Here is a 25,903-nt window from a genome sequence, read left to right on the forward strand (position 1 = left end):
GCAGGGAGGTGGCTCCCCTCTGGTGGGACGGTAGGGGGTGTTGGTGGAGAAGAGCCTCGTGACATTGGCAGCAGCTTCGCAGCCATTCACTGAAGTGCCCCCATCCTATCCCATAATAGCACGTTCCATTGAAAGGCAAGGATGCCTGGGTGCTTGACAACTGTTGCTATAGGAACCCTCCCTGGCAGCCTTCCCAGCCAGCCAGCCAGCCACACACTACTCAGTGCTGGGCCTGCAGTGGGTGTTGTGGGCTTGCGCTGAATCCAGGACCTCCTGGGAGCAGGCAGTGGCCGCACGTTCCTTCTCCCACCCTTCTCCAGAGAACCCCGGAGTCCTCCTGGCCAGTCCCTTCTCCTCCCCAGAAGTCCTGGAGCTCCTCCTTGTGGCAACCCACCCTTCTGCTCTCCCTGCGGTGCCTGGGCCAGATTCTGGGCCAGATTCTGCACCAGCCTTGGCCTCCCTCCCCCCCCCACCCATGAGAGTCTGGTCCAGGTGGTGGCCAGGTGGTGGGCAGTGTCTCCAACCAGCCCCTCGCCTGCCCTCTTCATCCTGACCCCCTCCCTCCCTCCCTCCCTCCCTCTGCTTTTCCCTATTCTGCTTGGGGTTTAAAAAAAGATTTTTGTCTCCCTGAGAAGTTGGCTTAAAAGGTTTCCATGGCAACCCCAAGAAGAGCTGAAGGGAGGGGTAGTGCCACATGCCGAATCCAGCGTGTTTGCCACCCCCACCCCAGTCCCCTCCCTGCTCTTCTGCTGTGGGCCTGCAGCACCCCCTGCTGGGAAGCTGCCAAGCGCCGGGAGGGGGGGCACCATCTCCCCCGCCTGTCTCTGCCTGCCCGGCCTACAGGATGCCTCAAGGGTCCTGCCTGGCCTCATGGCTTCTGGAGGAGCTGGAATTGGAGAGCCCCCCCACCTGCCACATGGCCCCCTTTCTGCGCTGCTTCCGGCGTTTGCCTCCAAAAAGGCCATGGGAGGGTCTGTGGCTGCCCCAGGCAGGAGCCGGAAGGCGGGGAGGAGAAGCAGGGACTCTGAGAGGAATTTTATAGGGAGTACAAAGTTTCTTCTAGACCTTTCTTTCTTTTGCAAAGGGGGGATGAAACAGGGTGGGGGGGAATGGCAACAGCTGGAATAGTCTTTTGGAGGCCAGATTTAGTCCTGGTCTGGGCTAAATGAGGCAGAAATGAGCATCGCTGTATTGAGTGTATTGAGGCTCCCACTAAAATAGGAAGTGTCCTGTGTGCACCAAAACTGGCTTCTGCAGCTGAGCCCCTTCATGGCAAGCGGATCTCCACACCAAAGAACTGCTGCAGCAGGCCAGGTTCCTCCCAGATTTGACGCTGTGTTGAGGAGTGTCACGTATGCATTCCTTGACCTGGTGCATATGGATTGTGGCAGTAGCTGCTACCATGCCCACATAAGTGCCCCCAGCATCTCACGTAGGTGGGTGTGATAGGAAAATCTAAGACCCCAGGAAATTTCGGGGCCCCCCTTTGGGTCCTGGGCCCTCCTTTTGACACTGGGCCCAGGTACAAATTACCTCCTTTAACTCCTCTCATGGGCCCTGAAGAGAGGCAAAGGCAGGCCCAGTCCAGAGGGCAGCTGGATGCCAGGCTGGGAGAGGGTGCCTTGTCCTGCCTGAGCTCCCTCTGGAGAGAGTGGCACCTGGAGCGAGGAGCAGGGCCACCTGTGTGGCTACATCAAAGCGACAGGCAGATTCCTCCTGACAAGTTTAAGGCCCACTTCCCTCTCGCAAAGGGCTCTGGAGGTCTTCCACCTGTGACACGAGTAGCCTCAGCTAGCGGAGTTTGAAGTCACCAGGGCAAAGGAAGGGGGTTCACAGAGATTCCCACTAAAACAGGCAAAGGGAAACGCATCTTTGCCCAGCATATTGTTAATCTGTCGGACTCCTTGCCCCAGGACATGAGGACACCTTTCAGACTGATGGAGGAAAGGCCGTGGAGGAAACTGTGAGGAGCCCATCTCTGAATGTTGTTGGGGGGGCAGCAGGAAGGATGCTGCGATCTTGTGTGCTCCCGGAGGCAGATGGTGGGCTACTGTGGCCTGGGCTTTTCTGATGTTCTTATGCTTTTCTGGACACTTCTGATGTTCTTATGCTCAAAACCGCAGGGCTGGGGAGGGCAGTGCCACCACCCTCTCGCTTGGGCACTGCTGCTTTGCCACTCCCTGGGTGGAAGAGGGGCACTTGTGGAGGAGAGGAGATGCTGCCTTCCATCCCACTGCAAGGAGAACACAAGAAGATCCAGGCCTTAGGCTGGCTGGGGCCGGAGCCCACCTGGCCTGGTCCAGGCTCCTGTGCCTCGCAGAGGCCACCAGGTGCCTCAGGGAGCTCCCAAGACACAGCCGCGTCCTGGCGCCCAGCCCGGCGTTCCTGTGGCAAGGCGTTCCGCAGACGAACCGCCCTCCTGACGCGCAGCTTTCTGCGCCGCGGGAAGGGAAGGCGCGCCCTGCACCCCCCGCGGAGCTCCGGCGTCCACGCCCCGCGGGCGCCCTCCCCAGGCCGAGGCCAGGCGCTCCTCCGGGCCGGGACAGGCCCTCGGGGAGAGGCGTCGCGCCTGCCCGGGCGGGGCTCCGCCGTGCTCTGCCCCGCTCCGCACACACGCGCGGGGCCGCCGCCTCCCGCCCGCGCGCTCCCGTGGGGGGGGCTGCGAGCGCGATGACAGCGGCGTCTCCTAGCAACGGCGGGCATGCCGGGGAGCGCGCAGGCCGGCCAGCCAGCCAGCGAGCGAGCGGCGGGCGGGCGGGCACCGCGCGCGGAGCCGGAGGAGCGGCGGCGCAGAGGCAGCGCCGGGACGGCGGCTTCGGCGGCTGCCCGCTGACCGCCGGGCGGGCGCCCGCGACCACCGCCCGCGCGCCCGCCCGCCCGCATGGAGCCCTAGGAGGGGGCGGGCGGCCCCCTCCTCCCACGCCCGCGGCCCGGGGATGGCGGGCCCCTCCCGGCGGCGGAGCCCGCCTTAGCGGCGGGGGCCGGTGCAGGTAAGGGCGGCCCGGCCCGGCCCGGCCTCGCGGGCTCTCCGCGCGCGCGCGCGCGCGCGCCCGCCCGCCCGCCCGCCCGCCGGGCCCTGCCTCGGCCGCGGGGCGCTGCTCGGGGCGGCGCGCGTGCGGCGGCGAGGACTCCTGGCGGCGGCGGCGGGACGGGGAGGGGAGGGAGGCCGGTGCTCGCGCGGCGGGCCGTCCGGGCTCCAGCGCAGCCGGCGAGGGAGCCCCTGCCTGCGGGCAGAGGCTGTGCGCGCGCCCTGCGCAGCGGGTGCCGGCGCGGCCCGGGGCGCTCCCGCCGCCTGCGGGGCAGCACCGCACCACTGCGGCCCCGAGGCAGAGCCTCCCGAGGCGCCTGGGGAACAGCAGCGCCGGTCGCCGAGAGGCTGGCTGGCTGGCTGGCTGCGCGGCCCCGCAGGCGGGAGCGGCCTCGGTGCCCTTCGCGGCCGCCCCCCGCCGCGGCCCTCCCGCGCTGCTCCTCGGCCTTCCCGGAGTGACGCGCGCGGCTTCCCTCCCCCGTGCCCTTCAGAGCTGGGCTCCCCAGGAGCGTGGGCAGTGATGCTGGAAACGGTGCCTCTGCACATGTGTAGAGGGCTCCGAGGAAGGCTGTGCCTGGGCACGCGGTCGGCCTCACCTGCTCTGACCCCGGGGTGGGGGAGGAGGTGGCTGCTGTGCCGGGCCTTCCCCACTGCCTGCGGGGTCCAGCACTGGGGGGAGGCAGGCAGACGGGCAGGAAGGAAGCTAGGCTGGGGGCACTTTCGATGCCAGGATGTGGTGGGGGAGGAGCCAGGGAACGCCAGCCACTGGGGAGATCCGCGCTCCCTGGAGTCGTCCTTGTGGGGGAGCTGGGTGGACAGCTGGAGGCAGGTGCGTGGGAGTGCTTGGGAGGTGCCCCACACTTCTGGCATGGCTGCTGCAGGGGTGGGCTGAGACATGGGCAAGACCTGCACCCAGAACCCATAAGAACATAAGAGCAGCCCCACTGGATCAGGCCAAAGGCCCATCTAGTTCAGCTTCCTGGATCTCACAGCGGCCCACCAAATGCCCCAGGGAGCACACCAGATAACAAGAGACCTCATCCTGGTGCCCTCCCTTGCATTGGCATTCTGACATAACCCATTTCTAAAATCAGGAGGTTGCGCATTCACATCATGGCTTGTAACCCATAATGGATTTTTCCTCCAGAAACTTGTCCAATCCCTTTTAAAGGCATCTAGGCCAGATACTGTCACCACATCCTGTGGCAAGGAGTTCCACAGACCAACCACACGCTGAGTAAAGAAATATTTTCTTTTGTCTGTCCTAACCCTCCCAATGCTCAATTTTAGTGGCTGTCCCCTGGTTCTGGTGTTATGTGAGAGAGAAAAGAGCATCTCTCTATCCACTCTGCCCATCCCCTGCATGATTTTGTATGTCTCAATCATGTTCCCCCTCAGGCACCTCTTTTCTAGATTGAAGAGTCCCAAACGCCGTAGCCTTTCCTCATAAGGAAGGTGCCCCAGCCCAGTAATCATGTTAGTCGCTCTCTTTTGCACCTTTTCGATCTCCACTATGTCTTTTTTGAGATGCGGCGACCAGAACTGGACACAATATTCCAGGTGTGGCCTTACCATCGATTTGTACAACGGCATTATAATACTAGCCGTTTTGTTCTCAATACCCTTCCTAATGATCCCAAGCATAGAATTGGCCTTCTTCACTGCCACCGCACACTGGGTCGATACTTTCTTCGACCTGTCCACCACCACCCCAAGATCTCTCTCCTGATCTGTCACAGACAGCACAGAACCCATCAGCCTATATCTAAAGTTTTGATTTTTTGCCCCAATGTGCATGACTTTACACTTACTGACATTGAAGCGCATCTGCCATTTTGCTGCCCATTCTGCCAGTCTGGAGAGATCCTTCTGGAGCTCCTCACAATCACTTCTGGTCTTCACCACTCAGAAAAGTTTGATGTCGTCTGCAAACTTAGCCACTTTACTGCTCAACCCTGTCTCCAGGTCATTTATGAAGAGGTTGAAAAGTACAGGTACCAGGACAGATTCTTGGGGCACACAGCTTTTCACCTATATCCTTTGTGAAAATTGCCCATTGACAGCCACTCTCTGCTTCCTGGACCTCAACCAGTTCCTAATCCAGGAGATGACCTGCCCTCTAATTCCCTGACTGTGGAGTTTCTTCAGCAGCTTTTGGTGAGGGTCCATGTCAAATGTCTTCTGAAAGTCCAGATATATAATGTCCATGGGTTCTCCCGCATCCACATGCCTGTTGACCTTTACAAAGAATCCTAAAAGGTTTGTGAGGTAAGACTTACCCTTACGGAAGCCATGCTGGTTGTCCCTCAGCAAGGCTTTTTCGTTCATATGTTTTGAGATCCTATCTTTGATGAGGCATTCCACCATCTAACCCGGTATAGATGTTAGGCTGACTGGCCTATAGTTTCCCGGGTCCCCCCTCCTTCCCTTTTTAAAGATCGGTGTGACATTTGCTATCCTCCAATCCTGTGGCACTGTGGCTGTTTTGAGGGACAAGTTGCATATTTTAGTCAAGAGATCAGCAACTTCATTCTTCAATTCCATAACTCTTGGGTGGATGAAATCAGGGCCCGGTGATTTATTGATCTTTAATTTGTCAATTAGGTCTGAAACATCTCTTTTAGCCTCTATCCAACCCAATTCCTTATTCAGGATGGGCCGTTCAGGCAGCGGTATCTGCCCGAGGTCTTCTGCCGTGAAGACAGATGCAAAGAACTCATTTAATTTCTCTGCCATCTCTAAGTCTCCTTTTATCTCCCCTTTCCCTCCCTCACCATCCAGAGGGCCAACCTCTTCTCTGGCGGGTTTCCTGCTTCTAACATATTTGAAGAAGCTTTTATTATTCCCCTTAATGTTGCTGGCCATGCGTTCCTCATAGTCTCGCTTGGCCTCCCCTATCACCTTCTTACATTTCTTTTGCCACAGTTTATGTTCCTATTTGTTCTTCTCATTAGGGCAAGACTTCCATTGACGGAAGGAAGCTTCCTTGCCCTTTATGGCCTCTCTAACGTGGCTCATTAGCCATGTGGGCATCTCCTGGACTTAGTGGAGCCCTTCTTCCTTTGCGGTATACACTTCTGCTGGGCTTCTGTTATTTTAAATAGCTTTTATTAAACAGCTTTTATTATTTTATTATTATTAAAACTTTTATTTTAAAAAGTTTTAAAACTTTTATTTTAAAAAGCTTCCACACATTCTGGAGAGATTGGACCCTCTTTACCTTCCCTTTCAACTTCTTCCTAACTAGCCTCCTCGTTTGAGGGAAATCTGCCCTTCGGAAGTCAAGGGTTTTTGTGTCCGATTTGTTTGACACTCTTCCCCTGACATGCAAGGTGAAACTAACTGCATCATGGTCACTGTTCCCCAGTGGCTCAGTAACATTTATCTCTCTAATCAGGTCCTGAGTGCCATATAATATTAAATCCCTGGCAGGGACTCACCTGTCATTCCCCTGCAGAGGCCAGGGCCCCCCTAGGCAGCGGGCAACAGGCTCTTGGTGCAGGCAGCTGGACCCAGGTCTTGAGCAGTCGGTGTCAACAAACCCTCTTCTCAGACAGTAGCATGCCAGACCGAGGTTCTGCATGTAAGCAACCCCCCAGCCCCAGCACTCTCCGTGATGGTAGTTGTCCCTATTGGATGACCCTCTGGCTGATAGCCAACCTTGCTCCTCAGTTGCCCTTCTTTCAGCAACTGGCCAACAGGGGTGGTGGATCAACCAGTCCAGTCCAGTCCGTGTGGGTCAGTGGTTCTGGGGCCGTAAGCCGCAGCACACAGTGTCTGGCTTTGGGGAAGCTCCGGCAGCTGGAAGTGTCCAGATAGTGGAAGGTGGAGCGGTGTTGCTTCTGGTCTGAGTGACACTCAGAGGGCTTTAGGGCAGGGCAGGTCCTCTCAGCATAGCCCCCCTCCCCCCAGTTCCACTCACAGCTTCTTCTGGTGCAGAAAGCCTTACAGATGCTCTCTGCTGTTGGCGTGGATATATCCCAATCCCAGGTTGTGAGACTTCTAGCCTCCAGAGTGGGAGGTGAAGAACTCTTGTGGTGAAGGACTTGTGGGGCCTTGAAAGAGCCGACTGCCCACTTCTGTTCGCACCCTGGGTACACACTAACCCCTTCTCGTTCCCTTCTGCTGCCAGAGGTGCCATTGGCAGCTCAGCTCCAGAAGTGATTTGGAAGGCCAGAGCTCCATCTTAGCATGTTGGAGTTGAGTGCCTCAGAGCATGTACAGAGTGCTTTTCTGTAGCCATTTAGGTGCCAGACCTGGGATCCAGCCAGGCCAGTGTCATCTGCATTGACAGGCAGGAGTGGGCTCTGCCTTTCCCTAAGGTGCTGCTGGCCAGGGATTGAATTCACGGGGACATTCTGCACGCAGCACAGGGGCAGTGCCACTGTGAAGTGACAGCCCCTCCCCCTCGAGGCTCTGCCCCCTTCCCCCACACTCTTCCAGTTCCTTGGGGACATCTGCCCAGGAAGGGGAACTGGGGGGCCTGCACGGGGGCCGGAGGGCACGAGGATCCGTCCAGGGCTGGGATGTGAGTGGCAGGGGGAGGCCCTCTCTCCTTCCTTCCCTCACAGGAGACCTGTCAGCCCGGGCTGGGTGGGTGACGCTGGTCCTCTCATGCAGGGAGACCATGTGGCGGAGCTGGGACGCTGCTCACAGGGTGCAGGCCAGGAGGGGGAGGACCTCAGCTGCTGTTCTGGGGCTGCAAGGCTTCTGCAGCAGAAGGGTGACTTGCGGGGGGGGGGGGCAAGGGGCTCTCTTTCCTAGTAGGGGCTGTCACCGCTTGTCTGTCCCACGTGCCTTCTGGTGGCGGTGGCGGTGGCTGTGCTGTCTTTGAGGAATCTGGCTTGTCTGGTCTGTTGCTTGTCTGGGACTAGGAACCATCTCCCCAATTCTTGCTTTGAAAGCAGCTTCCCCCCAGAGGGAGTGCCTGTTGGCTGGTGAGGCCCGGGGCTCCCAGATTCAGCCCCTTTATTATTGTTAATTATTAACAGTATTTATATACCGCTTTTCAACTAAAGTTCACAAAGCGGTTTACAGAGAAAAATCAAATAACCAAATGGCTCCCTGTCCCAAAAGGGCTCCCAATCTAAAAAGATGCAAAAGAATACACTGCTGGGGTGAGGCGGGCCAGTTACTCTCCCCCTGCTAAAAAGAGGAGCACCCACTTGAAAAAGCGCCTCTTACCCAGTTCGCAGGGGTGAGCAGTTAGCGGTCAGGGTGGGAGTGGCAGGCGTCATTCACGTGCCCTTCTCAGCCCTCCACTGGCTTCCTGACAAGACACCCTCGGGAAAGCAAGCACCTCTGGGGGCTTCACATCACCCCCCCCCCCAGCCAGCTGAGGGAAAGGTGCATTTTGCTCGCCCCTTCCATCTCTTTGGGCCTGGGCAGGAGGGAGACCCCCTTGGCCCGCAGCTCGCAAATTCCTCATGCTGAACTCCCGTTGAGAGGGGGCCTTGCTCTTTGCCTAGTGGGCTTTCCGGGTTCTCAGGCGGGGGGCCCGGCTCTGGGGCTTGTTCTGTGCATGATCCAGAGCAGAAGTTCTGGGGCTGGGATCTGGGGAGCTCAGGGGCTCAGGCTGGGCACTGTTTGGTTCTTCCTGCCCCCTTTGCCACCTCCACTCCCCAGTGTGGGGGAGGGAATGCCATCACTTTCTGTGTGGGCTTGAGAAGCACAGCAGGCAGGGATTCTACCTGTATAGCAGTGTGGAGATGCAGTGAGCATTCTTGCCAAGCATCTGCCCGTCAGAGGGACCCCTTCAAGAAAAGGTGCCCAACCAGCCCCTCCCCCACCCTTCTGAACGAGACCAGCTGGCTGGGGTGCCCCACTGGGCATCAGTCTGGACTCCTAGGTCCTCCCTCTGTGTGAGTGAAGGCTTTGGCGCCTCAAGGAAGGGAGGGGGAGGAGCGGTCAGGCCTCTACGCTGCTGCTGCTATTTCCGTCGCTGACGCCAATTCATTGTGCTATTTGAGGCTCGGGTGTCCCTTCCTGCCCCCTGCAGCCTGCGAGGTTTTCTCCCGCTGCTCTTCCATTCACAACCGCAGTGGCCACAATGTCCCGGGCAGGCAGCGCTCCCTCCCCCTCTCCTTGCACAGGTGACCCCTTGCAGGGAGGGGCCTGCAGGCAGGTGGGCTGAGAGGTGCCTGGCTGCTTCTATCCCAAGGAGCTCCTTCAGAGGATGGGGACCACTGCCTCCCTCTTTCCCCACTTTCTGGTCTTCTCTTCTCAGGGGCTGCGAAGGGAGGGGCAAGGCTGAGTCAGTCTGAAGTTCTCTCCAGCCAGCCAGGGTCGCTGGTTCCTGCCAGAATCCCCCTTTGGGAACAGCAGCGTTGCCTGAACCTGCTGCTTTCGGAAAGACCCTCCCTCTGCCAGATCCTGGCAGCTGGGGGGGGGGCTCTGCTCTGTCTGCTGGGGGGCTGCACTGCACTTCTGACACGGTCTGCCTCTCTTCTTTCAGATCACCACGCAAGCCGTTCTCGGAGGAAAAGTGTCCCTGGAGGGAAGCAGTACAGCATCAACATGGATGCCCCGCCAGCCCCACCCTTCCGGCCATCGGTGAGCAGACACGTGGCTCAGTTCCGTCCCTGCTGGCTCTGTCCTTCTTATTCCCCTCCTGATGTCCACCCCCTGGTCACTGAACAGGCTTTGCCGGCCCCCCTCTCAGGCGTCATCCTCTCCGGAGCAGAGTGTGGCATAGCCGGAGTAGCACCTTCCTCTGTGAACAAGGGCACAGCTTGGGTGACTTTCAGAGGGGTGGGGGCAGATTCATGCTGGAGGCCTCCCAATGGCCCTGAGCTCGGAGGGGTGCCGCCGGCCCTCCCATCTTCTGGGTTTCCCACTGATCCCCTGGAGAAGAAGATGCCGGACTGTCTGGAACCGGTTCCCATGGCAACAGGATCCAGGTACCTTGCTGTCTTGAGTGTTTGCTAAAGCACCTGGTGGGCCACTGTGAGACGCAGGAGGTGAGGCTGGAAGGTCCCTTTTTGGCCTGACCCAGAAGGGCTCTTCTGATGCTCCTGTGACCTGTCTTGGTTTATCCAGCAGCAGGCAGGCAGGCAGGCTTGGCTGAGGAGTGGAGCAAGTGGAAGTTGCTCAGGTAGCTGCAGTCCAGGATCCCCTCATCAGGGGCTGCTGCTGAGGATGGCTGTGTAGACAAAGCTCAGGGGCTGTGCAGGGTGCCAGAAAAGGCCAGGGAGGGATGAGAACACACGAAGAGTCCTGCTAGATCAGGCCACAGGCCCACCTAGTCCAGCTTCCTGTATCTCACAGCGGCCCACCAAATGCTTCAGGGAGCGCACAAGATATAACCTGCTTCCTGGTGCTCTCCCCTGCATCTGGCAATCTGAGGTAGCCTGTCTCTCTGTAATCAGGAGCTTGAACATACCTACTATGACTTGTAACACGAGGTGAACTTTTCCTCCAGAAATTTGTCCAATCCCCTCGTAAAGGCATTCAGGCAAGATGCCATCACTACATCCTGTGGCAATGAGTTCCACAGACTAATAACACACTGGGCAAAGAAATATTTTCTTCTGTCTGTCCTAACTCTCCTAACACTCGTGGATGTCCCCTGGTTCTCGTGTTATGTGAGAGGGAAAAGAGCATCTCTCTATCCACTCCGTCCATCCCCTGCATGATTTTGTATGTCTCAATCATGTGCCCCCTCAGGCGCCTTTTTTCTAGACTGAAGAGGCTCAAATGCTGTAGCCTTTAAGAACATAAGAAGAGCCCTGCTGGATCAGGCCAATGGCCCATCTAGTCCAGCTTCCTGCATCTCACAGTGGCCCACCAAATGCCCCAGGGAGCACACAAGACAACAAGAGACCTGCAAGGCCTCCTGGGAATTGTAGTTAAGAACATAAGAACAGCCCCACTGGATCACACCAAAGGCCCATCTAGTCCAGCTTCCTGCATCTCACAGTGGCCCACCAAATGCCCCAGGGAGCACACAAGACAATAGACACAACCTGCGTGCTGGTGTACTTCCCTGCATCTGGCAATCAGAGGCAGCCTTCCTCTAAAACCAAGAGCTTGCACAGACCTACCATGACTTGTAACCCGTAATGAACTTTTCTCCAGAATTTTGTCCAATCCGCTCTTATCACTACTTTCTGTGGTAAAGAGTTCCACAAACTAATTATACGTGGGGTAAAGAAGTATTTTCTTCTGTCTGTCCTAACTCTCCCAACATCATGGATGTCCCCTGGTTCTGGTGTTATGCGAGAGAGTAAAGAGCATCTCCTCATCCACTCTGTCCATCCCCTGCATAATTTTGTATGTCTCGATCATGTCTCCCCTCAGGCGCCTCTTTCCTAGGCTGAAGAGGCCCAAACGCCGTGGCCTTTCCTCATAAGGAAGGTGTCCCAGCCCAGGATTCATTTTGGTTGTTGAGAAACAGCCCTGAGGGGGGCTCTGGATGCTTGGATCTTGGCTGTGGGGGCCAGTCCGACACCAGGTGGCCGTGGACGCAGGGAGGTGTCAGGAGGTGGGGGGAGTGGTACTAGGAAGGGGTGGAGGTGGGGGAGTGGCCCCCACCCTCAGGTTTAGACCCAGTATGTGTGCGACTGGTGGATGTGAGGAGCCCCTGTGGTGGGCCGTAGTCCACAGATGCTCCTGCTGCGGCTGGTTCGTGAAGGCGCCCCCAACCGACTCTCATGTTTGCTGCCACAGACCGTGCGGCTCCTCTGTGCCGGCTTGCCGGGTTTTCCAGACATGTTTGTGTTTACAGGCTGGTTGATGGTTTGCCGGTTGGCTGCATTGGGGGGTGACTATGCGCTTGTGTTGCATGTACAGTTGGCTTGAGTGCCTGTGGTGTATACATGGTTGGCTTTGGCCGTAGCTTGAGCACAGCTGCCTCTGATGTGCCCTCCGTTGTGCCCTGTCGGACTGTGCATCTCCTTGCCCCCCCCTGAGGGAAAATGTGCTAAGCTGCACACCCAGAGCTGATGAGGAAAGCTCGTGCTGTGATGGGGTGCATCAGAGGCCTGCGATGTGCTCCTCCAGCCACAGTTGCACTACCAGCTCCTGTCTCTCAAACTTGCATCCTGTTGGTGTGCGTGGTGATGTGTTGTGAGGAAGGGCTGCAGGCCGCAGGAGTTAGACGGCCCCCGGCTATCTGTCTGTTGCTCAGAGGGTGCTTCCCTGCTGGGGTGGCTGGAGCCGGGCCAAGCAGCGCCGTCTTCTCCCTGTGCATGTGGCTTCTTCTCAGGCCACAGGGTGGGGACCAGGTAATCTGCCACTAGACACTCAGAGAGTTTAGAAGACGTGGTCCAAGTTGGAAAGAGTGGACTGAAGAACAGCGCGCACCTCGCGGAAGGGAGGCGGTTGCTGGAAATGGCAAGAACGTGGGGAAGTCTGGGGTGGATGTTCAGGAAGCTCTCCTCGAAGCTTTGGACACAGAACCATAAGAACTTAAGAACATAAGAACTGCCCCACTGGATCAGGCCATAGGCCCATCTAGTCCAGCTTCCTGTATCTCACAGCGGCCCACCAAATGCCCCAGGGAGCACACCAGATAACAAGAGACCTCATCCTGGTGCCCTCCCCTGCATCTGGCATTCTGACATAACCTATTTCTAAAATCAGGAGGTTGTGCATACACATCATGGCTTGTACCCCATAATGGATTTTTCCTCCAGAAACTCGTCCAATCCCCTTTTAAAGGCGTCTAGGCTAGACGCCAGCACCACATCCTGTGGCAAGGAGTTCCACAGACCGACCACACGCTGAGTAAAGAAATATTTTCTTTTGTCTGTCCTAACCCGCCCAACACTCAATTTTAGTGGATGTCCCCTGGTTCTGGTATTATGTGAGAGTGTAAAGAGCATCTCCCTATCCACTCTGTCCATCCCCTGCATAATTTTGTATGTCTCAATCATGTTCCCCCTCAGGTGCCTCTTTTCTAGGCTGAAGAGACCCAAAGCCGTAGCCTTTCCTCGTAAGGAAGGTGCCCCAGCCCCGTAATCATCTTAGTCGCTCTCTTTTGCACCTTTTCCATTTCCACTATGTCTTTTTTGAGATGCGGCGACCAGAACTGGACACAATACTCCAGGTGTGGCCTTACCATCGATTTGTACAACGGCATTATAATACTAACCGTTTTGTTCTCAATACCCTTCCTAATGATCCCAAGCATAGAATTGGCCTTCTTCACTGCCGCCGCACATTGGGTCGACACATTCATCGACCTGTCCACCACCACCCCAAGATCTCTCTCCTGATCTGTCACAGACAGCTCAGAACCCATCAGCCTGTATGTGAAGTTTTGATTTTTTGCCCCAATGTGCATGACTTTACACTTACTGACATTGAAGCGCATCTGCCATTTTGCTGCCCATTCTGCCAGTCTGGAGAGATCCTTCTGGAGCTCCTCACAATCACTTCTGGTCTTCACGACTCGGAAAAGTTTGGTGTTGTCCGCAAACTTGGCCACCTCACTGCTCACCCCTGTCTCCAGGTTGTTTATGAAGAGGTTGAAGAGCACCGGTCCCAGGACAGATCCTTGGGGCACACCGCTTTTCACCTCTCTCCATTGTGAAAATTGCCCATTGACACCCACTCTCTGCTTCCTGGCCTCCAACCAGTTCTCAATCCATGAGAAAGATCCTATCTTTGATGAGGCATTCCACCATCTTACCCGGTATAGATGTTAGGCTGACCGGCCTATAGTTTCCCGGGTCCCCCCTCTTTCCCTTTTTAAAGATAGGCGTGACATTTGCTATCCTCCAATCTTCTGGCACCTTGGCCGTTTTGAGGGACAAGTTGCATACCTTAGTCAAGAGGTCTGCAACTTCATTCTTCAATTCCTTAATAACTCTTGGGCGGAAGCCATCAGTGCCCAGTGACTTATTGATCTTTGTTTTATCAATGAGGTCTGAAACATCTTCTCTTTTAACCTCTGTCTGACTTAATTCCTTGGTCAGGAGGGGCCGTTCGGGCAGCGGTATCTGCCCGAGGTCTTCTGCCATGAAGACAGATGCAAAGAACTCATTCAATTTCCCTCCTTGAGGGAGGGAAAGGAGCCTGGAAAGGCATTGGAAGGAGCCTAACAGGTCATCTAGTCCAAACCCTACCTTAGGCAGGAAATCCTGGGCTGTGTCCTGGTGCCGGCCTGCCTACTTGAGGGGTGGGAAAGACCTTCTTTGCTTGAGACCCTGGAGAGTCCCAGCAGTCCGCATAGGCCATGCCCAGCAGCCCTGACTTGGAGGGCAGCCTCTTGGGCTCCTATGATGCTGAGCAGATGCCTGAGGGAAGAGCCCCTCACACTGTGTCCAAGTGGAGGAGAACGTGGTTGGAAGGGCCTTCTGAAGGCATCACGTAAGACCTGTGTGCTCCAGCCTGGAGGCTGCAGTGGCTGGACCTCCCAGGCCAGGGAGCAGAGGGGAGCACCGGCTGCCTGCTGTCGGGGCATGGAGAGGCTGTGAAGGGGTGAGGAAAGGCCTGCACTGAGGGGCACCACTGCCCGAGACTGGAGGAAAGGAGGGAAAGCTGCTCCCCCTCGTCCTGCCCTCTCCCTCCGTGAGCTGGAGGTGCTTTTGGGAAGCCAGTGTGGGGCGAACGAGTGCGTGAGCCTGGGGGGCAGGGCCTGGGGGTGACGGAGTGCCCCCACCGCAGGGTCTCGGCTGCCGAGCCCGAGCCTGTTGCCGTCTCTCCTCCAGCAACAGGGATTCCTCAGTCGCCGCCTGAAGAGCTCCATCAAGCGCACCAAGAGCCAGCCGAAGCTGGACCGCACCAGCAGCTTTCGTCAGATGCTGCCCCGCTTCCGGAGTGCCGATCATGACAGGTGAGCGAGGAGGTGCTCTGGGGGTGGGCTGGAGGGACGGCCCAGCAGCCTCCCGGGCAGAGGGGCCTGTGGGCCTGGCCTCGGGGAGGGCTGTGCCATCGAGCAGGTGGCTCTTGCTCCCCCCCCATGTTTGACTGCCCAGAGACTGCCCTTCTGCCTCCTTCTGCCCACCACGACCTTGGGCGTTGCTGGCTTCCTTCCAGGTGCCCCCAGCTCGGCTCACAGTCCCTTTCCTCTTGAACGTAGAGCGCGCACACACGCACGCACCCCCTGCCTGCCTGCCTGCCTGCCTGCCCGCCTTCCTCCGAGGCCCTGGCCGCGCTTGGCTGCCTCCAGTCCCCGAGGCTCATCCCTGGGCACCCTGAGTATTTTTAGCCTCTGCCTGCCTCCCCCCCGCCACTGACGGCAGCCCCGACATGCATGATGGGCTCTCTCTTCGCTTACGCTGCCGCTGGGCTAAAAATACTCTCCTGGGGGCGGCAGCAGCAGCTCCTGGCAGAAATGCCACTGGGGAGGGGGGATTTCTGCACCGCGTTCTCCCTCTGCATCCCCTCCCTGTCCCTACAGGGAGGGCCACCATAGGTGGAGTGGGGCATGCTGGGCTGGGTGGTTGTGGGGCAGCGGCAATTGATGTGGGGTGCTGGAGGGGACCCCCCCGTGTACGCTCTGCCCCGGGATGCTCCTGCTGATGATGCCGGAAGGAGCCGTGGGGCTGAGAGGGGTCCCCCTCCCCCCTCCCCGCTCTGGCCAGGGTCGCCTTGCTGGCCTCTGCTCTGACAGTCTCTCCCTCTCTCTCTCTCCGGTGTCTTGATCCCGTTGTCCAGGCTGGGACGCTCTGGCAGCTGCAGACATGCCCCTCAGGTACCCCGCCTGCGTGTGGGTTTGGCCGAAGCCGCCGGCACCTCCCCTCCTGCACACACCTCCCCAGGAGCAGCCTCACGCTCCCCTGCCCCAGCTCTTTGGCACCCCGTCATGCCCCGCCTGCCCTGCCCCGCCTGCCTCTTGACCCTCTTAGCACCAGACGTGCCCCCCCGCACTCCAGATGCAGTCCCCTCAGCCTGGCTCATCAACCACCATTGCCTGGCCAGCGCCGCCACCGCACCTGCCTCACCTCCCTTCTGCCCCTCCCGCAGGGCCCGCCTCATGCAGAGCTTCAAGGAGTCGCACTCGCACGAGTCCCTGCTCAGCCCCAGCAGTGCTGCCGAGGCCCTGGAGCTCAACCTGGACGAGGACTCCATCATCAAGCCTGTGCACAGCAGCATCCTGGGCCAGGAGTTCTGCTTCGAGGTGCTGACCGGGCCGGGCTGCCAGGCCTCTGGGGTGCTGGGCGCCTGCCTGGGTCGCTGACGCCTCTGCCGCCTCTCCCCCCAGGTCACCACCTCTTCCGGCACCAAGTGCTTTGCTTGCCGCTCGGCTGCTGAGCGGGACAAGTGGATTGAGAACTTGCAGCGGGCAGTGAAGCCCAACAAGGTGGGTGGTGGTCAGGGGAGCCCCCCACGCCTGGCGGGGTTCTGCCTCCCTGGGTGTGGTGGGCAGGTCAGGGGCCAGGCTGGCTGTACTTTGCAGGCGGAAGCCACCCAGGGAGGGAGGGGTGGAAAGTCTCTGGCAAGAAAGCTGCTTCACAGACTTTTTTTTCTTTTACTCGTTCCTTTTAAAAGTAATGGTTTTCTGTGAGGAGTAAGTTTGCCAGCTTTTCACTAGCCTCAGCTGATGTTGTGTTTTGTCCAGAGGGCCCCCCCAGAGGTACCTCCAGGCCCTCTGCTTTCCACCTCACGCTTGCAGGGGCAGGACTGGGGCCACAGGCCCCCTGTGCCTATGCTGGGGCTTCCTCTCTAGCCCCTCCACTGCACAGACTGGCACCAGCTGCTCGGTGTTGCTCCCCCCCCCCCCGGGCAGGTTAGGGGTGCACCTGACTGGCTCTCCCATCCTGTGCAGCCTGTCTCCCCCAGGAGACCTGTGCTGGCAGCAGGTTGCTGGATGCCCCGGGGCAAAGCCCTGTATTGGCATTGGGCAGCCCCCCTCTGGCTGACTGGTGGTGGGTAAGGAGTTGACAGCAGCTCCTCCCACTGGCCAGCAGGAGGCGTGTGACAGCACTGGTGCCTCTGGAGATGCTCCGCTTGGCAGTGGTGGTGCAGGTTCCTGGCCAAGCTGCGTGGCCACTGCTGCTGGTTATAGGGGGCTCGCAGCCCGACCCAGGTGACCCTGGGGCCCCGGTTTCTTGATGCGAGAAAAGGAAACAGACAGACGTGTCTTACAGGGAAGGGATGGAGTTCTTCCTTGGAGAGGGCATGCACTTGCCCCGCCTCTGTCTCTGCTTCCTGTTTCGCCCCCAAAGGGCAGTGGAGTCCCTGACCCACTGGGACTCTTGGAGAGGGCCCACGGGCAAGGGACCCAGGCAGTCTAGCTGGCGTTGCCTGAGGGGGGGCTGGAAAGGCTTTGTGCAGCGTCCCTGGCTCATGGCTCTCAAGTCAGCGGAGCAGTCGCGAAGCAGAAGGGCGGGTCTTCTGGTGCTGTGGGCGCTGGCTGCGGAGTGAGGAGCAGCGCAGGAGGGCCTGTGGGCAGCTCGGGGAAGCGGGCTCCGCAAGGAGCAGTGCCGTTCAGCAGATCTGGACCTGGACTTGGAGTCAGAGCCTTGAGGGGGTCGGTTCTGGTGCAGGGCCTGCCTGTGGTGAGGCCTGCGGCCTGAGGCTGCCTCCCTGGAGAGTGTCCTGCTTCGGGCGTGTTTGAAGACTTTTCTCCTTGGCCTGGAGCCCCTCCTGCCACCCCTTGCAGCCTGAGCCTTTTGCTGCGTCTGCATCCCTCGCTGGGGCCGGTCCCCCTTTCTGAGGGAAATGGCTTTCTTGTGCAGTGTTGCTTCTCCTGAGCCGGGGGGTCTTGTCCTTCCCCAGTGGCAGGCAGTCTCACTGCCCACGACTGTGATTTTAAGTCACCTCCTCCTCTGGGGGAGACGTGATCCTCTTGACGGCCCCTCTCAGTTTCCTTGTTATCAGTCCCCCTCCTGTTCTCGGTTCCAGAGTGTCTTTGTTGGACTCTCCTTGAAAACTTTCCACACAACGGAGAGCACCACGGTCACTGTACCCTGACGGTTCAGCCGCACTTGCACCTCGCCCCAATTTCTGTCTGAGAGCCCCTGCAGTGCTTCTGATCTCTGCTGCTCTGGCTTCTCGCTGTGCCCTCCCCTCTGAGCTCCTTGGCCTGCTGCAGGGGTTGCAGTGGCAGCAGCGACACTGTGCAGCGTTTGTGCAGCACTTTCTGGGTGCGCGGAATGCTCCCTCCACATGCAGTATCTTGTTGTTCTTGGTGACAAGCCTGCAAGGCAAGGGTTGTAGTTGCAGACGGGGGGGGTGGGGTGGGGGGAGGCTGGCCTGAGGCCACCCGCCACGAGGAATCGTGGCAGAGGGGGTGAATCCAGACAACGGGGCAAGCCTGGGCTCCTCCTCCCCCGCTCTCCCCCCTGAAGCCCTGCTCTCGCCTGTCTAGGATAACAGCCGGCGTGTGGACAATGTGCTCAAGCTGTGGATTATCGAGGCCCGGGACTTGCCCCCCAAGAAGCGCTACTACTGTGAGCTGTGCCTGGACGACATGCTCTACGCCCGCACCACCAGCAAGGTGCGCACGGATACGGTCTTCTGGGGGGAGCACTTTGAGTTCAACAACCTGCCGGCCGTGCGCACCATCCGGCTGCACCTCTACAAGGACACGGACAAGAAGCGCAAGAAGGACAAGAGCAACTACGTGGGCATGGTCAGCATCCCCATCGCCAGCGTGACCGGGCGCCACTTTGCCGAGCAGTGGTACCCGCTCAGCCAGCCCAGCGCCAGCAAGAGCAAGGCCGGCTGCCCGGCCATCCGGGGTCAAGAGCCGCTTCCAGACCATGAGCATCCTGCCCATGGAGCTGTACAAGGAGTTCGCGGAGTACGTGACCAACAACTACCGCATGCTGTGCGCGGTGCTGGAGCCCGTCCTGAGCGTCAAGAGCAAGGAGGAGGTGGCCTGCGCCCTCGTCCACATTCTGCAGAGCACGGGCAAAGCCAAGGTCCGGGGCAGGACCTGGGGGGTGGGGCGGCTTCACTCTCGGGGGCCAGGGTCTCACCTCAGCCCCCCCCCGGCCACTCTCCCCGCAGGACTTCTTGTCTGACATGGCCATGACGGAGGTGGATCGCTTCATGGACCGGGAGCACCTCATTTTCCGGGAGAACACGCTGGCCACCAAAGCCATAGAGGAGTATCTCAAGCTGATCGGACAGAAATACCTCAAGGATGCCATTGGTGAGTGGGCTCCTGCCGGTTCCCCCGGGGGAGATTTGTGGGTCCCAGAGAGAGCCCGGTGAGCGGGGGGACGACGACTCGGGGCTGGGCTGCCGAGCCTGCGCTCTGAAGTGCGCCGAGGTGTGTGCTTAGAGCAGCTTCCGGCTGTTGCACCACAAGAGGGTCTCTGGAGGGCAGCTCTGTGTGACCTGCAGGATGAATGTGACCCCCGAGCCACGCAGCTGCACCCCTTGGCCCTGTGCATGAGGAAACATCAGGGCGTGCTTGTTCTGTGGGGTCTCCTGTGGAGTCAGGAGTGGCTCCGGGTGGTCTGTGTGCCTCTCAGTGGCCGGAGCCCCTCCCTTTCTCCCCATCAACCTTGCCACCTGGGAGGGTCTGGAGCAGCTGTGCAGTGAGCTCCTCGAGGGGAGTGGGGAGGGCAGAGGACCGAAGCCCAGGACCAGGAGGACGGCAGGCACAGAGCTGGGAGGGGGCACCTTGTGCACAGAGGCCGCTGGTCTGAGCGTGCGGAAGGCTCCGGGTCCAGCCAGTGCACCTGGGTCTAGCGCGGCCTGCTGCTGGCCTGGCCAGGCGTGTCTGTCTGTGTGCCCACAACCGGAGAGCGTCCGTGGCGACCTCTTCCTGCTGCAGGCAGTAGTGATGGCCCTGGTCGCACCAGTGTGTGCGTGTCTGTGCGTTTGTGTGTGAGCTCGCAGCCTGCCTGGCAGCCGGACCCCTCTGCTTCCTCTCCACCCCACAGGCGAGTTCATCCGGGCCTTGTATGAGTCGGAGGAGAACTGCGAGGTGGACCCCATGAAGTGCTCCGCATCCACCTTGGCGGACCACCAGGCCAACCTCCGCATGTGCTGTGAGCTGGCGCTCTGCAAGGTCGTCAACTCCCACTGGTTAGTGCCCGAGGGGGAAGGAGGGGTCCCTTGGGGCAGTGCCTGAAGGGGGGCTCCAGGAAGGGCCCGGGTCTGCTGGGGATCCGCGGAGGGGCTCAGGCGGCTCTGCTCAGCCTCTCCCTTGCTGTCCCTCCAGCGTTTTTCCCCGAGAACTGAAGGAGGTCTTTGCGTCGTGGCGGCTGCGCTGTGCGGAGAGAGGCAGGGAAGACATTGCCGACCGCCTGATTAGTGCCTCCCTCTTCCTGCGCTTCCTGTGCCCGGCCGTCATGTCCCCCAGCCTCTTTGGGCTCATGCAGGAGTACCCTGACGAGCAGACGTCCCGCACCCTCACCCTCATTGCCAAGGTCATCCAGAATCTGGCCAACTTCAGCAAGTGAGTGGTGCTGCGCTTGTTGGGGAGTGGGGTGAGGGGAGCGCCTGGCACAGGGGAAGATAAGCTGGTGGGCAGACCCCCTCCTCCCGGCCCCAGCTGGAGCCCTGGAGGAGGGCCTGGCAGTCTTGCAGGGGCTGGGAGTGTGCCATGTGGTGTCTGGAAGGGGACCCAGAGGCCTGCTTGGAGGGGACTTGTCCCTGGAGTGGAGGCGGCAGGCTGGGCAGGCAGCTGGGCGAGGACGGGGCCAGAGTTCCTTTGGGTCTTCAGCACAGCGAGGGGGAAGGACAGTTGCTCTGCTGGCCCAGTGGCCTTGCTGCTCCAGAAACTTCCGTGTGCCGCCGTGCCTCGTGCCTGTCCTGGGCTGTGCTTGTGGGGAAAAGCCAGCTGTCCGGTGCTGGGCAGTGCTCTTGACTGCTGCAGTGGTGCCCCTTGGCGGGCGGGCAGGACCAGGCTGGGAGGGGAGATGTGCGCACACAGTCCCACGCGTGGGTCCCAACCTCCCGCTGTGGCCCTTGCATTGCCCCAGGTTTGGCAGCAAGGAGGAGTACATGGCCTTCATGAACGAGTTCCTGGAGCTGGAGTGGGCCAGCATGCAGCAGTTCCTGTTCGAGATCTCCAACCTGGACACCCTCACCAACAGCAGCAGCTTTGAGGGCTACATCGACTTGGGCCGCGAGCTCTCCACTCTGCACGCCCTCTTGTGGGAGGTCATGCCTCAGCTCAGCAAGGTGCAAGCACGGGAAGGGGGAGGTGGTTGGGAGCCTGCAAAGAGGACTCTTCCGGGTGGCTGGGGGAGTCTCGGTTCCCCTCTGCGCAGCGTGGCAGGGGGTTGCCCGGACGGCCTCTGGGGAGCTTCCAGCTCTGACTGATTTGCTGCTTCCTCCTCCGCTGCTCAGGAGGCCCTGATCAAGCTGGGCCCCTTGCCCCGCCTCCTCAACGACATCAGCCTCGCTCTCAGGAACCCTCACATCCAGCGGCAGCCCAGCCACCAGTGCGGACTGCAGCCGAAGCCCGTCATTCTCCGCGGACCCTCCACCGACGTGCAGTCCTCCTACATGATGCGTGACCTCAACAGGTGGTGCTGGGATGGGGCAGAGGGAGCCTGGGGAAGCCTGCTGCGTAGTGAGCCCACTCTGCTGCCCCCCAGGTGGGGAGACGGCCCAGGAAGCCTGCGGGTGGAGGCTGAGCTTGTGAGAGGGAAGAGGCCATCTGATGGGGGGGGACTAGCAGGTCTGGAAATGTTTCTGCCGGGGTCCTGCCTAATGGTTGCTCTATCCCAACAGCTCTGTAGACATGCAGCCCTACATGATGCGTGGCATGAACAGGTGAGCCCTGCCCCCCCCCCAGCCTCCTCTGCACTCTCCCCTGCTCCCCTGTCTCAGAGATCTGGAGTTGCCCCCCAACCACTTGGGATTGCCCACCCTCCATCCCACAGAGCACTGAACTGAGGCTGCTCACTAACAGGGCGGGGTGCAGCTCTGCCCTCTTCAGCTCCTGTCTGGCAGAGAGTCCTCTCGCCTCAGGCCACAACCTTGTGGCTGCCCTTCTGCAGGGCTGCCTCCAGCGGCCGGGGGGGGCACCTCCCTCCCCTCACCCTGGGTTGTCTCCTTTTCTCCTTCCTCCACACCCCCACCCCAGCAGCTCCATGGACATGACCCGGCTGCCTTCCCCCACGAAGGAGAAGGGCTCCAAGGACATGTTCTTTGTGACGCGGCCCCCGCTGGCCCGTTCCTCTCCCGCCTACTGCACCAGCAGCTCAGACATCACGGAGCCTGACCAGAAGGTGCTGAGCGTCAACAAGAGCGTCTCGATGTTGGACCTGCAGGACAGCCGGATGAACAGCATCTCCAACCTGCACAGCGTGGGCGACCTGCTCAACAGCAGCCAGGCCTCCATCACTGCCGGCCTGGGGCTGCGGCCCAGCCGGCTCTCCCAGGGCAGCGGCTCCAGCATCGCGGCCGGCCTGCGCCTCAGCCAGATGGGGGTCACCACCGACGGGGGGCGGCACGGCCGCGGCCCAGCAACTCAGGATCCCCCTCTCCTTCCAGAACCCCCTCTTCCACCTGGCCTCGGATGGGCCGGCTGCAGGCCCCCTCCACTCGCACTCACACCGGCCGGCTGAGGGCAACCCGGACACCTTCGCCCCCTTCCACGGCTACAGCAAGAGCGAGGACCTCTCCACCAGCAAGCACATCATCCACAGCCACAGCTACAGCGACGAGTTCACCCGCCAGGGCTCGGAGTTCACCAAGCGGCAGCTCTCCCTGCAGGAGAACCTGCAGAACATGCTCTCGCCCCCCCAGATCACCATTGGGCCCCAGCCCCAGCGCCCCGCCCCTTCTGCCCAGCCGCAGGCCCCCCTGCAGCGGGGCAAGGCCCAGCAGCTCACCGTCTCGGCTGCCCAGAAGCCCCGGCCCTCCAGCGGGAACCTGCTGCAGCCAGAGCCTCCCTATGGCCCACCCCGCCCCCGCCAGCAGTCGGTCACCAAGGAGACCCCCTCCGCCCTCAAGCCATCCATCACCAAGCAGGTGAGTGGGGGCGGGGCGCCGGGAAGGCGGGGCGCGAGGGGCTGCCGGGGGGGGGCACATTCAGAGTGGTTCTCCTTCAGAAGGCACGGGAGCCTCGTCAAGCAGTCGGGCCTTGCTGGGTTGAAGGGCTGAGGGGTCCCAGGACAGCAGGAGGAAAGAGGAGAGGACAGGCCCTTCTGCGGCCCCCAGGCGTCCCTGAGCCCAGCTCATTCCGGGGAAGGTTTTCCTGTCCACGGCTTGGGGAGGAGGGTGGTTGCAGGCCACAGGTCCCAGAGCAGGGGGTGACACTGGGCTGCCACTGTCCCAGCCCAGGCGCTTGTAACTGGCCTCTCCAAGTGCACTGCCTGCTCCCAAAGGCAGAACCTCTCACTGCTTGGGAGGATGCAGGCCGGGTTTGATCAGCTTGTTCTTTAGGGGTTTCCCAGCAAACAGGCAGGCAAACAGATGCGCCTCTGTGGCTCCTGGCATGAAAAAATGGGACAGGCTAACACAGAAATGAGACCCATGACCACTTTCCAGTAGCTTCTTTTTTCACAAATGCAGGTACTTTTCTCCAATTCGAATAAATGCTGAAAACAGTGCAATATACACTGCTCAAAACAATAAAGGGAACACTTAAACAACACATCCGAGATCTGAATGAACGAAATATTCTTATTAAATGCTTTGTTCCTGACATAGTTGAATGTGCTGACAACAAGATCACACAACAATCATCAATGGAAATCACATTTATTAACCCATGGAGGTCTGGGTTTGGTGTCATACTCAAAATTGAAGTGGAAAAACACACTACCGGCTGATCCAACTTCGATGTAATGTCCATAAAGCAAGTCAAAATGAGGCTCAGTAGTGTGTGTGGCCTCCACGTGCCTGTATGACCTCCCTACAATGCCTGGGCATGCTCCTGATGAGGTGGCGGATAGTCTCCTGAGGGATCGCCTCCCAGACCTGGACTAAAGCATCCGCCAACTCCTGGACAGTCTGTGGCGCAATGTGGCGCTGGTGGATGGAGCGAGACATGATGTCCTAGATGTGCTCAATTAGATTCAGGTCTGGGGAATGGGCGGGCCAGTCCATAGCATCAATGCCTTCATCTTGCAGGAACTGCTGACACACTCCAGCCACATGAGGTCTAGCATTGTCCTGCATTAGGAGGCACCCAGAGCCAACCACACCAGCATATGGTCTCACAAGGGGTCTGAGGATCTCATCTCGGTACCTAATGGCAGTCAGGCTACCTCTGGCGAGCACATGGAGGGCTGTGCGGCCCCCCAAAGAAATGCCACCCCACACCATTACTGACCCACTGCCAAACCGTTCATGCTGGAGGATGTTGCAGGCAGCAGAACGTTCTCCCTGCTATCTCCAGACACTGTCACGTCTGTCACGTGCTCAATGTGAACCTGCTTTCATCTGTGAAGAGCACAGGGCGCCAGTGGCGAGGTTGCCAATCTTGGTGTTCTCTGGCAAATGCCAAACGTCCTGCACGGTGTCGGGCTGTCAGCACAACCCCCACCGGTGGACGTCGGGCCCTCATACCACCCTCATGGAGTCTGTTTCTGACCGTTTGAGCAGACACATGCACATTTGTGGCCTGCTGGAGGTCATTTTGCAGGGCTCTGGCAGTGCTCCTCCTGTTCCTCCTGGCACGAAGGCAGAGGTAGCGGTCCTGATGCTGGAATTTTGCCCTCCTACGGCCTCCTCCACATCTCCTGATGTACTGGCCTGTCTCCTGGTAGCGCCTCCATGCTCTGGACACTACACTGACAGACACAGCAAACCTTCTTGCCACCGCTCGCATTGATGTGCCATCCTGGATGAGCTGCACTACCTGAGCCACTTGTGTGGGTTGCAGACTCCGCCTCATGCTGCCACTAGAGTGACAGCACCGCCAGCATTCAAAGGTCACCCAAACATCAGCCAGAAAGCATAGGGACTGCGAAGTGGTCTGTGGTCACCACCTGCAGAACCACTCCTTTATTGGGGGTGTCTTGTTACTTGCCTATGATTCCCACCTGTTGTCTACTCCATTTGTGCAACAGCATGTGAACTTGATTGTCAATTGGTGTGGCTTCCTAGGTGGACAGTTTGATTTCACAGAAGTGTGATTGACTTGGAGTGACATTGTGTTGTTTAAGTGTTCCCTTTATTGTTTTGAGCAGTGTAGTTAAGGAAAACCGGGCATGGTGTAAGTACAGAAATGAACAATCTGAGGATTTTTGAAATTTGTTTAGGGTGCAGTCCTACCCAGGCCAGCCAAGAGGCTTGTGCCAAATCCAGCGCAGGATAGGGGCCAGAATCGGCTCAGCCAGAGGCAAGGGGAAACTTTTCCCCTTACCCCTGGGTAAGGCGCCCCGCGGCCTCTATGGGTCTCCTCAGACCCACACCACCTCCTGAGGTGGCGCAAGTCCAGCAGAGCAGCTTCAAGCTTAACTGCTGGATCCCAGCCCCGCCTCCCCACTTGCCCGCCCCTGGGGCTGCCCGCCCTCCTCCCACCCAGGAACCCTGCCTACCTCAGAGCCTTGCGTCGGCCCAGCTGGGATTCAGCCTCTGTTTGTCGGCTCATCTCCATTTGCCAGTGTGGCTTCCTTGTGAGGAGGCGCAAACGTGCTTTATGGCACGTTTGCGACCCTCCTGGGCCAGCACAAGAGACTGCACTGGCCCAAGTGCCGCTTAGGATTGCACTGCACAAGAGTTCATATCCTGCCTTTTCCCAGCAATTCAAGGCAGATTATAGAATGACCATCAAAATACAGTTAAAGTAGTTCTTAAAGAAAACTCCAGCACTGCGTCCCAGAGGCCAGCAGGAGTCAAAGGAGATGCCTCTGCAGTCGTCAGGAGGGATCGGGGACAGCCTGCTGAAGTGCGTGTCAGATTCTCCTCCAGAAGCAGAGGAGGAAGGGGCCACAAATGAGCCTCTCTCTGCACCTCCCTGTCAGCCACACCTCGGGTGGAGGGGGGTGTGCAGGAGCCCCAGGAGCCTTGTGAAAAACCACTAATTTTTCCCACCCTTGTGGGACCCCAAGCCTCAAGGCACTT

At 59.2% G+C, this 25,903-nt stretch overlaps 1 protein-coding gene across 1 annotated transcript in view; it reads left to right on the forward strand.

Moving 5' to 3' along the window:
* The first annotated feature begins 9,507 nt into the window (after positions 1-9,507).
* The window catches only part of SYNGAP1 (synaptic Ras GTPase activating protein 1), a 38,519-nt gene continuing 22,123 nt past the window's right edge, over positions 9,508-25,903 (forward strand). Inside the window, 14 exon segments of the mRNA XM_066613575.1 lie at positions 9,508-9,580; positions 14,683-14,807; positions 15,941-16,094; positions 16,179-16,277; positions 18,288-18,659; positions 18,661-18,843; positions 18,932-19,076; positions 19,816-19,960; positions 20,097-20,333; positions 20,860-21,061; positions 21,230-21,408; positions 21,617-21,658; positions 21,975-22,332; positions 22,334-22,861. Of these exon segments, the coding sequence (XP_066469672.1) occupies positions 9,545-9,580; positions 14,683-14,807; positions 15,941-16,094; positions 16,179-16,277; positions 18,288-18,659; positions 18,661-18,843; positions 18,932-19,076; positions 19,816-19,960; positions 20,097-20,333; positions 20,860-21,061; positions 21,230-21,408; positions 21,617-21,658; positions 21,975-22,332; positions 22,334-22,861 (2,805 nt within the window). The 5' untranslated portion in view covers positions 9,508-9,544.

The sequence above is a fragment of the Tiliqua scincoides genome, chromosome 2, assembly GCF_035046505.1.
Source record: "Tiliqua scincoides isolate rTilSci1 chromosome 2, rTilSci1.hap2, whole genome shotgun sequence".
NCBI lineage: Eukaryota > Metazoa > Chordata > Lepidosauria > Squamata > Scincidae > Tiliqua > Tiliqua scincoides.